Source organism: Leuciscus leuciscus, assembly GCF_965113295.1.
Source record: "Leuciscus leuciscus genome assembly, chromosome: 13".
Lineage (NCBI taxonomy): Eukaryota > Metazoa > Chordata > Actinopteri > Cypriniformes > Leuciscidae > Leuciscus > Leuciscus leuciscus.
Genome location: NC_138737.1, coordinates 6,678,467 through 6,693,545, shown reverse-complemented (window position 1 = coordinate 6,693,545; position 15,079 = coordinate 6,678,467). Strand labels below are relative to the sequence as shown.

General features: G+C 38.7%; 1 protein-coding gene across 1 annotated transcript; it reads right to left on the bottom strand.

The window, feature by feature from the left end:
* Positions 1-2,070: 2,070 nt before the first annotated feature.
* brpf3b (bromodomain and PHD finger containing, 3b) lies at positions 2,071-14,929 on the bottom strand. Its single transcript, XM_082189130.1, has 13 exons — positions 14,327-14,929; positions 11,301-12,831; positions 10,974-11,130; positions 10,603-10,734; positions 9,375-9,503; positions 8,350-8,662; positions 7,811-8,086; positions 6,671-7,246; positions 5,937-6,015; positions 5,758-5,852; positions 5,588-5,676; positions 3,713-3,867; positions 2,071-3,571 (listed from the first exon to the last, which is right to left on the bottom strand). The coding sequence occupies exons 2-13, from the start codon at positions 12,794-12,796 to the stop codon at positions 3,388-3,390; spliced, it is 3,681 nt and encodes a 1,226-aa protein (XP_082045256.1). The 5' UTR covers positions 12,797-12,831; positions 14,327-14,929; the 3' UTR covers positions 2,071-3,387.
* Between the last annotated feature and the right edge of the window lie 150 nt (positions 14,930-15,079).

Below are 15,079 nucleotides of genomic sequence, written 5' to 3'. Positions count from 1 at the left end.
ACGTTAGAGCATATTTAAATTAATAGCCATTTGGAGCATATGTTTTATACACAATGGAATGTATTTGACCGAAGTTTCAGAATCCTCAGCAAGCTGACTAACGTTACCTAAATTGCACGGTGGTGTTTATATGGTTGTCAACGGACGAATGGGGCGCTACATTTAATTCAAAATTACATAATCCAATACATTTTGGCTTTCATAAGATTTCAACAAGAAATATGCAAGAATAACCTGGTGTCCTCCACGATTCCTATTCTTTCCGACAAAGCACTTGAACTCGACGAGCGACGAGGAAATTTCAAAATAGCGTGTGTACTTTCTGACTGTGACGTGAGCTGTTCAAAGATATCAGCCAACCCGATGCCGACAAATCCGCGCGCACACAAGATGGTTGACAGAAAGAGTGAGAGCGTTTCTGATTGGCTATTTTTAAACAAGCGCGAGCGCTTTTCTACGCTTTGATACATGGAAGGTAGTGGAGACATTTTATGTGGTTTTCCGCCATTTTGCCCTTCTGCTTCACCTTAACATGATACCAAACAAGGAGAATAATCATAAAAGTACATCGCTACACGTCTGTATAAAGGCTTGTTGTACTTGTTATATAGGAAATACGAGTTTCCTAATCGGACATTGGACATCAACGCCTGCTAAAGTTGTATTTTCTACTGGGAAACTCGTAATTTTGAGACCCGAGTTTCCGAGTTGGGCGTCATTAACATTAAGTTCAGCGGATGGGTGAAGGAATATTGCTGCTGTGACTGTTGTTTTTCTCCTCCAAAACAGCTACATCGCCATATCGTATATTAACCCTTGTGCATCAATTTAAAAAAGTTACTCTGAGGTCCGGAGAGGACAAAAATGGCCATGTCAAAAAACTGTTCTAGTTGAAGCTTTGGAGCACAGACTTAAGTTTGGTCAATTTTTTTTTAAAAGACCTTTTGCCGATTTTTGTTGAAGTAATAAACAAAAGTTAAAAAAGTGAAGCAAAAAAGTTAGAGGTTTAAGTTTATGAAAATTACTTATGAACATTATTTTATATAAAACATATTTAATAAAAACATGTTGAACTCAAAAACTGCTACAAAATCAAAGCCATAAATCTAAACGAGTTTTGTTCCAAATCTGAGGTTGATATCTCAAAAAAATTGCTTTCAGTAAGATGTTGTTTGGGCGCAGTACCAATTTGTCCCCATTAAATGCCACCAAGGCTCCACTGGTAAGACAGTGGTTGGATTTGTGATTTTCACACACATACAAACCAAACTCTGACATCCATACCAACACACACACACACACACACACACACACACACACACACACACACACACACACACACACACACACACACACACACACACACACACACACACACACACACACACACACAATTACAGCTGCATAATTTATCCAATAATATGCTGAAGCAGAAAACAGGAAAACAAGTATTTGCTTTATAGGCCAAACCTGAGAAAATAGCACGGTCTGGTATTTTTTTTTTTTACAAATAAATAAAATTTAAGCCTTGCCAACAGAATGAAAGCCTATAACAAAGACTGTATAATTTTAGACATTTTTTTTTTTTATTGCAGTTTTAATGGGTGTAAGTAACTATTTTGTATACCTACTATAGTGTAAAATACCGGTAGCTTTATTAAAGGAAATGGGGTTGAAATAGTAATATTCCAATAAAAATACATACTTGTATTTTGTCCATAAGGACACACAAGAGTTGAAAATAGCATGTAGCCAACCCGATGCCAACAAATCTGTGCGCACAATATGATTGACAGACAGAGAGCACTTTCTGATTGGCTATTTTTATAATCAGTTAAACAATCGTGGGGCGCTCTTCTATATGACACGTGATATACTGGTATGTCCGGTAGTAGGGATATTTTATGTGGTATTTAAAATAAAATAAAAAGTATATATATATATAGCTAGCACTTATAGGCGTATAGTATTTTCGTATGTACATATGTAACAAGGAATATATCCGAATATTTACATTAAATATACATTGATACATATACTATATAAAGCTGCTTGTTATATACTCAAATATGTAAAGCAAAACATTTATTTTGTTGACCTAAATACAATCATTATGGTCTTAAAATCATGTTAAAATCAAATTACAATGGCAACAGGCATAGTAGACTTCCAATAGAACATTTATTTTCCCACAAGAGAAAATACTGTTTGAGACAGGTTATTTGGTGGGTAGGTAAAATCTGCAGTTTATACAAGCTTAAAATTTCTTAGAGGTTCCATCTTATAAACAGTGAACAAAAGCTACACAACTTTCTACAATAAATACAAGTTTCTGTGCTTGATGGTGAAAAGGGACATTTACTGTCTAACAGCAAGTGTACAATATATAATCATTAACCTTCGAGCATTTCACTTTTAAATCTTAAAAAGAACTAAACCAGAATCTTAAAGCACATGTGAAGTAAGATCTTAAAAGCCTATGCAATAGTTTATTATCTTAAATAAGAGATCTGATTTCCATCTTGAACCAATATAATTTAATTCCTTTATCTCTTTACGTTCCATAAATAAATTACTTTTTTGTATCAAAAAATGAGAATATATATTTAACCATAGACAACTGTGAGTTGGTACATATACACATACATACATGATTGTATGCCGGTAATGTACATATATATGAACACACTCACACTATCCGATATCAAAGACAAGCAGGATACACTATGTAGAAAGTCGGTTCATCTGAAAATCTTTTTACACGTATATACACAACCTTCATTTCTTCATTCCTCCAGGCAATTTATTTCACAATAAACAAGAGAAAAAAGAAAAAAAACATTAAATTAGATACTATATGATAAAAAAACATACTTATATACACAAGTGTCTTTACAATATACAAGAAGTGGTTTGTAAAACTTTAAAAAGTAAAAAGCAATCTTAAGAAAATGGCAGTGATTCATTCAAATGTTTATATTCTTTAAGTTCATTGATTGAATCATTTAAAATATTAAATTATTCAGAAATGAATTGCTCTGAATGTACCCAAATGCTAAAACTATGGGTCTGGGTGCTTTAGACTCGTCATCACCATAAAGTGACACCTCATAAAAACACCAATCATCAATAGAAACCGTCGCCCTTTCGTGACCCCTGTCTTAGGAAACATCCTAAACCTGGAGAAATAAAAACAACTGGACAGAATCTGAAATGACTCCACTACTAAACCATTGCGGAGGGTTGTGTCCGGAACACATGGATAAACTAAACTAAACTGACTGATCAGGAGTCTAGTACCTGTTGCACTAGCCAAATGGCTCTGAACCTGCCTTAGAACGCCCATGTGAGTGGTACGTGAGGACAGATGTGGTTGGCGTTTCTGTTCTACATGAAGTTGGAGCCGACAAAACCATGATCTCCTCGAACTCGGCTCAGGTGCATCATAGCTCGGTCGTAGGCCACCTGCACAGACTTCCGGATACTGGTCTTCTTTCCCTCCATCATGCGCAGTTTATCAGCCGTGTCGTCAACGCCGAGAGGGATCACCTTATCTCGTGGCAGCCACTGCCTGCAGACACAGACATAAGAAGAGATAACTCCCTGACAGTTCTTTCTAAAATCCTCAAATCTTACAATGGATATTTGGAAAAGCAAAGTCTGGTGGATAAAGCTAAAGGAAAACTAAGTAAATCTCCAGTGCTGTGCTCACCAGGTGCGTTTGTTGTCGAAGAAGAGAACCAGGAAGAGTTTCTCGCCGGCGTCCTCCTGTCTCTGGTCCCCCAGGCGCAGTACGTCGAGCGGAGGCACAGGGATGGGCACGCCGTTATGCAGCAGACCCTCCTGAGGCATGTCTGGATCTATGATCTACGACATAAGAGCAATTTCAACCACTCATTTAACCTTTAAATGTCAGTGGTTTGCTATAACAATGCGTTAAACACTTCACATTTTGCTAAAAAAAAAAGGCGCTTTTTCAAACAACAGATCAAAAAGTTGAAAATAGGGATTAGTAATGTTATCATGTAAAAAAACTAATAAAATAAAAACAATAAATGTATAATAAATAATTAAAGCAATCAAAATAGAACACTTTAGAATTTTTTTATTATTATTTGTTCATCTACAGAACTGCAAGAGGTTTGTGAGTTGTTAAAAAAAGCTAATTAGTTCAATAATAATGTAAAATCAAAATAACTTTAATAAAATAAAAACATCAAAATATAATAAATAAATGCAATCAAAATAGAACACTTGTTTTTTTATTTGTTTACCAGCATTGTCATGTGATCGCTGAACAGAGAACCGTGAACATGTAAATGTGTTGTTAAATGATGATAGCATTATTAAATTACTGAAATATAAAATTATCAGGGGTGTTTTAGGTCAAACAGGTTCGGCAGGCAAAAATGTTCAGGAATTATTTATAAAATCATTTTTTATAAATTATTTATAATGAAACTGGGAATGTGTATTAATGACCTAAACAGGGTCCTTTATGTCAGGCTCATCTCATCATTATGGTGAAAGACTGATAAAATTCTCCCAAGCCAAAAATTGACTTTAATAACATGCTCTCATTTTTTAAAGTGACCTATTATTCCCCTTTTTACAAGATGTAATATAAGTCTCTGGTGTCCCCAAAATGTGTCTGAAGTTTCTGCTCAAAATCATAAATCTTTACCCCACAGATCATTTATTATACCATGTTGTAAATGCCCATTTTTTGAGTGGAAGCAAAAACATGTTTTCGTGCATGTATCTTTAAATGCAAAAGAGCTGCTGCTCCCCATCCCCCAATCCAGAATAGAGTGCAACAGTGGGTTCAAGAAGTAAAAACTCCATTCATTTTGTCCATAGGGAAATTGATTTTGAACAATAACTTATAAACCTTTAAAGACAGACCTACTGTGACCTAGGAGGTTGTTAATCGACGGAATTTGCTTCTGCTGAATCGACGGTATTTGCTTCTGTTGAAGAAACTTAAGTATATATATATCAGGTTTTATATATGATCTAAATTTGTACAAGAGTAGTTTCATGTTTCTCCATTTTTAATTTGATTATGCTGTTTGCAATGCTACATGGGATTGTAGTTCTTTCCCTCACTAAAGCCGTTAAGGACACAGCCTTGTACTTTTCAAATACTTTTTTGCTTCAAATCAAAGTTTGTAGTGTTGTGATTCACCTTGTAGCTGATTGTCTTGGTTCATGGCTTATAACACTTTAACAAATACATTTTTTTTAAATCCCTATGGGAAAAATTAATGGAAAAAATACTTCAGGAACCAGCGCCGCTGAAAAAGGGGGCGGACACTATTGCCAAATAGGACACTCAATCAAAACCAAACAGAAGTTTTGTTAGCTTTTGCCAATCATCTCTATTGCGGTCACGCTTACGTTACATTGCAGTTCTTTGTAATCATGAAAGGTTATTAGGTTACACATAATTATGTTCAAAAACAGTATGAAAATTAATTTAGCATAATAGGTCCCCTTTAAAAGATATTGACAGATATGCATGACTCCAAATAATGGACCAACATGCAGTATGAATGTAATGTGAGTGTAGAGCGCCCTCTCTCACCAGAGCAGGATAGGATGGATATCCTCTGCTTTTGGCCCACACCAAATCCAGAGGTTCAGGTTCAGCCGTGTCCCCGTTCGACAGCACATCTACAAAGAAAATGGAATGTAATATCCACTTGTGCACTCAAAAACAAATATATTGACATTTAATTGGGATTCATTTCTTACCAGTCCCAGTGTAGTCAGAGTCTCCGTTAACAGTTTCTAAGAATGGTACTTTGGACAAAGCAGGTTTCCCTCTGCTCTTTTTAGGGGGTGAGACACTAAAACCAACAGAAAAAAATGTGAGATAACTGCACAAAGGAGTTAACTGAGCTATATGATTTTAGTCCTTTTTTTTCTCTTACAGTTCTCTGATAGTTGGAGAGGAGCTGCATTCTGAGTCAGAGCCGCCATCTTTGTGCTTTCTGAATCCATTTGTTAGAGCTAAAATAAAATATGGAGAAAAGGGTTTTAGGAAAGGTTACATTAATAAAAATTAATTACCCATGCCACAATTTCAGTTGTCATGAAAACCAGGATTTTCCATGCTTTCTAAAATAATAATAATACAAATAATCCCACACATCTCCCTCCAGGCCTTCACCCATTTATGGAAACTGAGATACAAAATGAGTTTGTCATGGTTATGGTGTTGCAAGCATGAGCATATTTACATATTGTGGAAGGTCATTTATATATAACAGAAATAAAGGTGCAAGAAACCTTGACTAAGTGAACTTCAAGGAAAAAAAACAAAGACAATAAGATAAAAACATCCACTAAGATAACCATGTAAAATAACTTCTATCCCCCACTGTAACTGGCACAAGTAAATAAAGCTGCACATTTGAAAGCTTGATGGTTAAACATTTGAAAAAATAATTGAGACTGAGTTTTAAGAATTCATACAATGTACTGCTCATACAATATTAATATTGTACACGGAACACACAAAGACCTTAAAATTTTTTTGCCATTGCATTTTAAATCACAGAAGCAATTTTTATCAGAAAAATACCAATAACGTTTTCCCCCAAATCGTACAGCCATGCAAGTAAACGTCATAAGATCAGTTGTAAAGAGCAGTTGTTTTCTTTACCAGGTTCTAGAGTGAGTCGAGGCGGCGTTATCTCACGCTCTGGACTACAGCTGCGACTTCTTGCTCTCTGTTTGGGGAGGGTTGATATGGGCGGAGGTGTTGGAGGTTTTGGCTGGGCTGAAGTTTCAGTCTTGATGGTGGTGGTGCAATTTAGTGTGCGTGCAGGGTCTAGGTCAGTGCTGGCGACCTCCTCCCTGTTTCCATTCTGCATCTGATTGTCTCTCTCACGCTGGAGCTTTGCTCCATTCTTTGCTTTTTTGAAGAGGACGGACGTTCGCCGCCCGACCCCGCCCATAGTGGGCCGGGCCAGTGACTCGGTGGAGGACAGGCCATTGATCAGTTTGTGCTCAGGCGGGCAGACCTCGGGTTTGGTGCAGCTGTTCACAGGTGCAGCATCTGAATCGGCCTCTTGGCTCTCGCTGTTGAGTTTGAGGCGCTTGGGTTGGCATGGGAAGGTCCTAGGGTCAGATGTCATGGGTCGGAGAGTTGGTGGTTCTCGTGGGGTGTCTCCTGGTGGAGGGGACAAAGCCAGGCCTGTGGGCTCCAGCATGGGTGGCGGGGTTGATTTACAGTCATCTATATAAAAAGAGGGACAGCCAGACGTCAAGAAAATCTGGAATTAGACTGGCATTGTGGGGGGGAAAAAAGATCAATGGTTAAACGTTTGAAAATGAAGAAATTAAGACATAACTATTGCAATTTTACAGCTGGACTGTAAAACATTTTTCCTAAATACTCGTACAATAGTAATATTTCTTATTTTGCTTAACATATTTTGTATTAATAATCATTATTATTATTTTCAGTCGATTGAAAGAAAGGGGCGGGGTTTAAGCAGACCACATGATTGAACAAACTTCACCAAAGAGTAGTCTGTCAATTCACCGGCATATTATGCCATTTCTATTAAAAATTACAAGGACAATTTTGTTTAAATGAAATGTGCATGGATGAATTATTTACAATAAGATCAATAACGTGCATTTAGAAAATAGGGTGAACTTTACGTTTCTTTATGAACTTTATAAACTGAATGTTACGGAGAAAAAAAAAACAGAACCAGAATAATGGAATCATAACCGGAAAGAAAATGAATTCTGAATACCCATTTCTCAATTCCCAAACCTAGTCAAGTTTCACCTTTATCTGACGACGACGAAGACAGGTTATGTTCACCATCCATCTCTTTGTCTTCATCCTCCTCCTCGTCGTCTTCCTCTTTGAGGTCTCCATTGAGCATGTGCGAGTTCCGCCTATAGCGGACGTTGTTGATTTCTCGCCGCAGCAGGCGGATACGGCGTGTGCGTGCGCCGCTCGAGCGCATGGACGTCACCACGTCTAATTTATCTAGCAGCTCCCTCAACTGATTTTCCGTCGTCATGTGCAATCGATTATCAGGGTCTAGCAGCGTGTCGACTACACACACATACACAAACAAAACAAAACCATTAGTAACAAAAGGTAAACTTCTTGCTATTTGCTTTAAAGGTAGAAGCTAAATAATGTCACTATGAAAAAATTATTTACAGAATTTTTTTGGGACAAAACTAGAAGAAAAAGTGCCATGTCGTTGCTATGCAGCAACTAAGGTGTTGCTTCAAGAAATCACACCCAAATGTATGCAATTTACCACTGCCATCAAGTAACTTTATTTATATGATTTCTTGTGAACTACTCACCATCTTCCAAAGTGCAGCGGTAGTAGTCATTTTTGTGTGGCGATTCTGCCAGGTGCATGCCCGAGTCCAGGTCGAAGCCTGTGCTCTGGGCTTGTCTCTGAGCGTGCCTCAGGATAGCGCCCCCTAGGTCCCTCAGACGTATTGCAGCTTGGTAAAACACAGTCTCTTTAGCATTGTAAAGCAGGCAGTTGGAGATCATGAGGTTAAAATCAGCCTCCAGGTCAGTGACAGAGCGATATTTGTGAGCTTCCAATTTGGATTTTATTGTGGAGAAGTCCATGGGGTGCGCGATAAACTCCAGGTAATCTGGGACCTGAGAAGCCAAGAGCACAGTTTCTGTTTAAGGCTTGAAGCTTTCGTTAACATAAATAGGTATGAGAGAAGAAAATTAAGATGTTAGGATTTTAATATAAGAGTAGATTGTTATTTTAAAAATTGTTATATTACATCAATTTAATTCAGAACAACATTTATGAAATAAAACATTTCCATTTCAAATAAATGCTATTCTTTTATACTTTCTATTCTTCAAAGAATCCAGTTTTTTTTTTATCTCAGATTCCAAATATAAAATTCAGCAGCACAATGGATGTCAACATTGTTAATACTAAGAAATGTATATTGAGCAGCAAATCAGCATATTAGAATGATTTCTGAAGGATCATGTGATACTGAAGACTGGAGTAATAATGCTGAAAAATCAGCTTTGCATCACAGGGATCAATCAAATTTTAAAATATACTAAAACAGAAAAAACTTTTTAAAATTGTAATAATATTTTACAATATTACAGTTTATACTGTAAACTGTGAGCACTCATTAAACATTTACCAAACTTTTATCCAAAGCGACTTACATTGCATTATCCTACACATTTATACATAGGTATGTGCAATCCCCTGGGATCGAACCCACAACCTTGCGTTGTTAACGCAATGCTCTTACCACTGAGCTACAGGAAAGCTGTATTAAAACCCCCAAACATCAATGGTAGTGTGTATAAATGTATATAAATATAGACAGACCTCTTTCAAGTTGACAGGCTGTGCAAATATGTTTGCATTATCTTTCTCCTGAAGCTGGTCTAAAGTGGACCGCAGCAGTACCAGAACCGGAGTTAACTGATGCTCAGTCACAGCCTGATGAATCTTCACCTACAGAAGCAACACATGCTTATAGTGAGACACCTGGCTAATTTTTATATGGCCAAGGACAAGGTGACATAGAAACATGTCAGAGAGACAATCAGTAACAGGTCAGATTACTTCATGTCTGTCCAATAAAATGTTCTTTCCAAAGTGTACATCCCCCTTCCCCTAAATTATAATAATATTATAGTAGCAAATCATGGAGTTGTCAATGTGTGTTCAGTTGTAATAATGCTTGTAGATTATTTCCGTTTCCAACCAACAATTAATGCAAAGGATGTGGCTGAAATGTATTCACTTTAAAAATGTCTTAATCACTTTCATCTATTGTACAAGATGTCACATGTGGTTTTGCTGGACTGAAAAAGGCGCCAAGTCAAAGCTAAATCAACAGCCTGAGTCTTAGGGACGTTTTGCATTATCACTGCAGCGTAATGGTGATGGTTTCACAAAACATTCTGTGTTGCCACATTGAGTATTCTCTTTGATAACAGCTATATCTTCTGAAATGGTAATTGGGAGTGAGTACAAGATTGAACCTCATGAATTCTAATTTTCATGAAATTTAGTAATTTACATTAAACAAATTGTCGATATTAAAGGATGGCTTGAGGGTGAGTAAATGTTGGGATCATTTTCATTTTTGGGTGAACTAACCCGTAACCCTTTTACTGCTTTAATCGTCTGGATTCTGTAAGATTTACTGAAGAGAAAGTGTTTGTGCCACATGCACAAAGCGAAACACTTTGAAGCTTTTTTCATTCAATAATTGACTTCAGCGTTTTATGTTGCTTCATAAAAGCCTATTTTGCAAATGATCATTCACTGAGAGTTGAATGGTGTGTTTTCAATCAATTCGGCTTGCCTCATGGGGCAAAAATAGACTCAGCGCTGCTATTTCAGCAATGCATTTTCAGTTCTGGAAAATGTAAATATGAGTGCAGAAATAACTACACACAGGCCATAAAAACATGACTCAGGTTCAAATTAAGTGAGTTCAAATTAACAGTTTACATATCTGGTTGTCATGATTTATTCAAGATAAACAGACTCTGTAATGCAAGAATACGATCTAATAATCATACAGAAAATGATAGTATGTTACCTGCTCTCTCTTTAGTTTCTCTCTCTTGCGGATGAGCTCAATCAGAAGTCGCGCTCTCTCCAAATCATGACGAAGCTTCTGCCAGTATTTCAGCTCTTCTCTCACAGCATTCAGCTTTTCATCTGGCTCCGCCTATACGCAGTTTATAAGATCCAAAGATAAGCAAAAAGAGTGTTTAAGAGGTGTGGCTTATGGATACAACTAGGGCTGCACAATTAATCAGAGGTATTAATAATAGAGTTAATATAAGTAATAATGGAGCTTTATTATAAAGAAAGAAAGAAACTATTGCATTTTAAAAATCAAGATTTTTATCAGAATAAAAATACACAAATATAAATATAAAAATATAAATGTGCTTAAACACTGACCTGTTCTGCAGTCCTCTGGCCCTGCAGATGCGAATGTAAACGACGAATGAGAGGCACTCCGTTGCGGGACTGACGCTTAAGTAACCAATAATTGTGAAGTCTCTGCATGAACTGATTCTTCCTCTGTATGATGACATCTTTAGAAATTTTGTTCAATCTGTAAAAAACAACAACAAGTGTTAAAAATGTAAAGCTTATTTTTAAAATGTTTTTTAAAATATGCATACTTATAATATTTTTTTAATGTCAGCTAAATAAAAAATATATTTATGTATGTATTGTATGTCTGCTAAATAAAATTATATACACACACACACACACACACACCTGTGAGTCGGTATTTCTGGGACAGTGACCAATGGTGTTGCGACTTTTTTGGACACGTCTTCCTTCTTTCCTTTCTTTTGCTTAGAATCCAGTTTATTGCTTCGTCGCTGCTTCTTCAGCTGTGGCGTCTGCGTATAGGCACTGCGACCCCTATTAGCCCTACACCCCAAAACCCTCCCCCCGGTTTCCTCATCATCCGACCCGTCCTTCGCGGCCGGTGAGTGCGCCTCACAAAACGCAGTCTTTTTCACCGAAAACGTAGTCCCATTCACAGTAGTCTCTCGGATTGGCTCTATTTTCATAAAGAGTCCCGCCCTCTGCGCACAGGTCACATGGAAGGCCGTGTAGCAGTTGGCCTTGTGGCACTGGATGGATGCTCCACAACCTTTCTGCTTGCACAGGTAGCACGTTAGCTTCCACCTAGCCGGTGGAATGTTGTCCACGCCCTCAATGGGCTCAAGGAAGACCGTGTTGGCAAAACACACCTCTGGGATCCAAATAGCGCAGACCACGTGTGCCCATCGTCCGTCACTGGTCTGTTTAAAAGCTCCGCCCCGGTTCGGGCAAAGCACGCAGTCCACGGGCCGAGAGGGCGACTGCAAGCAACAGCGGCAGAGCCATTGGCCCTCTGGGATGTAGGGAACTCCGTAACACTCCTGGTGCACAGCCAGGTTGCAGATGTCACAGAACAGGATGACGTTACTGTTGAGACACTCGTCGTCGAGACAGACGCAACAGAAGGCGTCTTCGTCAATGACGCTCTGCGAGGGCGCTTGGCTTCGTGACTCCAAGAACGACTCTTTTTCCAGACGGTCTATCAAGAGTTCGAAAGTGTCGGGTGATACTTGTGGCTGGGCTTCTGATGCCCGTCTATCATTCACCAGCTCCAGCCAGGCCACGTCTTCCTCGTCCATGTCATACTCCGCATCCATGTCCGGCTCTTCACTGGACTTCTCAATGTAGCGGTAATATGCCGAAGGGCGAGGAGGCGCCTCCACCGGTTCATAAGACTCCTGTTCTCTGAAAGTAGGCTTGGGTAAAGCACTTTGGTGGCTGTTCACATTTGACTGCGTCTGAGATTGTCCGTGAGAGTTGGAGCAGTGGTTTTGCGATGAAGACGACGATAACTGCTTCACATCCTTCTTTTTACCCCTGTGGGCAGCCGATCGGCGCGGCGAGCTGACAATGGCTGTCACTGATGTCTGCTCACTGTTTTCTTTGTTGCTGTTACACTCCGCAATGTCCTGAGCAGTCATCTCATCTTCAGTGATCACAATCAAGGGGTCAAAGATGCTGATCCGATGCAGTCTTCCATCAAGGTCCACTTCCACAATTTTTTGTGCCTGGGCGTACGTTAGGGTTTCTCTGGTGGGTGAAACTTTCAGCCGGTTGGGAGAGGGTGAGCGTGGCTGTGATGCCCCCATGCCTGATGTACCCGTGTCCGCGGCATCGCTTTGGCCCCCGGACAGGCCTCCCCTCCGTCGTGGTTTTCTCATGGGCACTCACACCACACAGCCCCTTGTACCTTGACCTGTATATATAAAAAAAAGAAAAACAACAAACATAAGATTTCTTATTTACAAAGCATGACAATACCAATGTGCAATTTTCACTCCATGTCTTGCCATGCCAAAGAGTCAACAGTAAAAAAAACATTCACCCTTGGGCAAATGAGTTGTGAGTCTGTAAATACTGCATGCTCTCATTTCCTGGAAGTGGTCACAACCCGCATGACATGCTAATGATTTCTCATTTTTTACATGACTTCAAACAAAACTGTAATTGTTAAATATAATATTGATATATGAGCAGACCCTTTTTGTGTTTTTATCATAAAATCTTTTTATTTTTTACATCTTATTTCATTAATTGCACAATTTAAAAACATCAACATTCTGTACAAGCAGGTTTTGTACACATTTGTTTTATTATATATTGTGAGAGAACATTTCTAATTGTATTATGCTAATATGCATTTTTGCATTATGCATTACATTATGTAGCCTAATAATTTTGTTACATACAGCAAGTAACAATACTACATAATTAAACGAAAAACTCATTGTGACCCAGTATTCAGCAGAGCAAAAAAAACATTTCAATTCTTTAAAACAGCAATTTATATACAACATGTACAGAACTTTTATACAAAGTTCTGTCAACTATCATGTGTTATTCAAACCTATAAATCAATATATTTCTAAATGAAATCAATATATAGGTATGCAAATATATATATTGCTAGTTAAATTCAGCATACGACATTCGATTACACAAACTCATTGGAAGGATTAAGTTCAGGCTGGTCGCCAATTTAGTGTGTTTTTATTTTTGCTGTCCAATGGGCGGGACTTTTGATCTCAAGGCCTCTAGCAGTTCGCACTCTTTCTATAAACGCTAAAACCGCTTTAAAATTGCAATACAGGGTCACGTCGCCGTTATACACCCGTATAACAGCTGCCTCAAACACTTTAAGGGGAATATTACAAAACTTAAAGTGGAGTTTTGGGGAATTTGTCACTGAAGTGAGACGACCACCAGAGGCTGCGAAGTTTATCAACCCTACATACTTAGACAACCAATCACAGCCGTCCACCCTCTCCATCTAGCCAATCAGCGGCGAGAAAAAGTATAACACAAGCTAAGAGTTAGGTTGAGCGTTCTCGATTCTAGAACGAAACGTCAGCCATATTTACAGTCCAAACAGAACTTCAGATTCAGCTAAGTTTCACGAGAACCCCTTACACAAAAATAAACAATGACAACATCGTTACCACTTCAAATCATAAAACTGTTCCTCTGAGACAGCGTATATACGAATATGCTTTATGATTAACTCCGAGACGACCGAAACGCCGAGGTGGCTAAAGCTGGCGGGCTAGTTAGCCGTTCTAGCCCGGGTAATCAGCACAGTAACCCCGCGTGCGGTAACCAACCAGCCGGCTCACCTAAGCGACCGTTGACATTGACTTCACAAGTTGAATTGGAAACACACACAAAATACACCATAAAAAAAGACAAATTACCGTATTTTCCGACCACAACTTCCGCAGAGAAGCAGAAGCTTTTTGCGAAGGCTGTTTAAGCTGGGGGCTTGGCCGAAAAGCCGGTAAAAATTCACCGATAAAATGTCCCCCGTCTCTCAGTCTTCCATAATTTCCTCCTGCAGATGTCTTCTGCGCACTCATGAATTTGGATTCATTTCCAGCATTTTAACTTCTGATCGACTCTTGAGTTGGATTAGACGGGAGCAGCAAAGCTAGCTGGCTATTTTCAGCTTCGACTACTACAACCGTCGCTCGCTGCCTGGGTAGATAGTTAGAAGCTCGCCAGATACACAGGCACAACGGAGCGGAGCTTTCAGTCGAGATAGTAAGAACACGCCCCTTCGGAAAAGCAGGCCATCTACTATGTCAGCTATACGACTAATTTATTAAATCATAACGTTTAGTGTTTGTTAAACTCATAATAGGGGCTGGAAGTTTGTGACACTTGAGCGTGCTAAGGTGCAAGTGTGCTTCCCACACAGTTCATGCTATGGTCAGAGTTCATCACGACCTGTACATCTGTAAAGCATACAGCTCGATTGGTTGGAGAGATGCAGATATTAGGGCAGTGAGCAAAGAGGAGCTATATATTATTAGATTAACGACACAAGAGTATATGTCAACAAATATGATCAAGAACCCAGGCGAGTACAAACACAGTTTGCACGAGAGAGAGAGAGAGGGAGGGAGAATCTCATTTTCAGGAGAGAGAGGGGAAAAAAATGTCAAGAA

What these genes read in the sequence shown, in the direction of transcription:
- brpf3b (XM_082189130.1), bottom strand. Translation starts at nt 12,796, where the DNA reads ATGAGAAAACCACGACGGAGGGGAGGCCTGTCCGGGGGCCAAAGCGAT. An exon ending in CCAGAAATACCGACTCACAG is followed by an intron (nt 11,131 to 11,300) that starts GTGTGTGTGTGT and finishes TGTTTTTTACAG; the next exon opens with ATTGAACAAAATTTCTAAAG. An exon ending in GCCAGAGGACTGCAGAACAG is followed by an intron (nt 10,735 to 10,973) that starts GTCAGTGTTTAA and finishes AACTGCGTATAG; the next exon opens with GCGGAGCCAGATGAAAAGCT.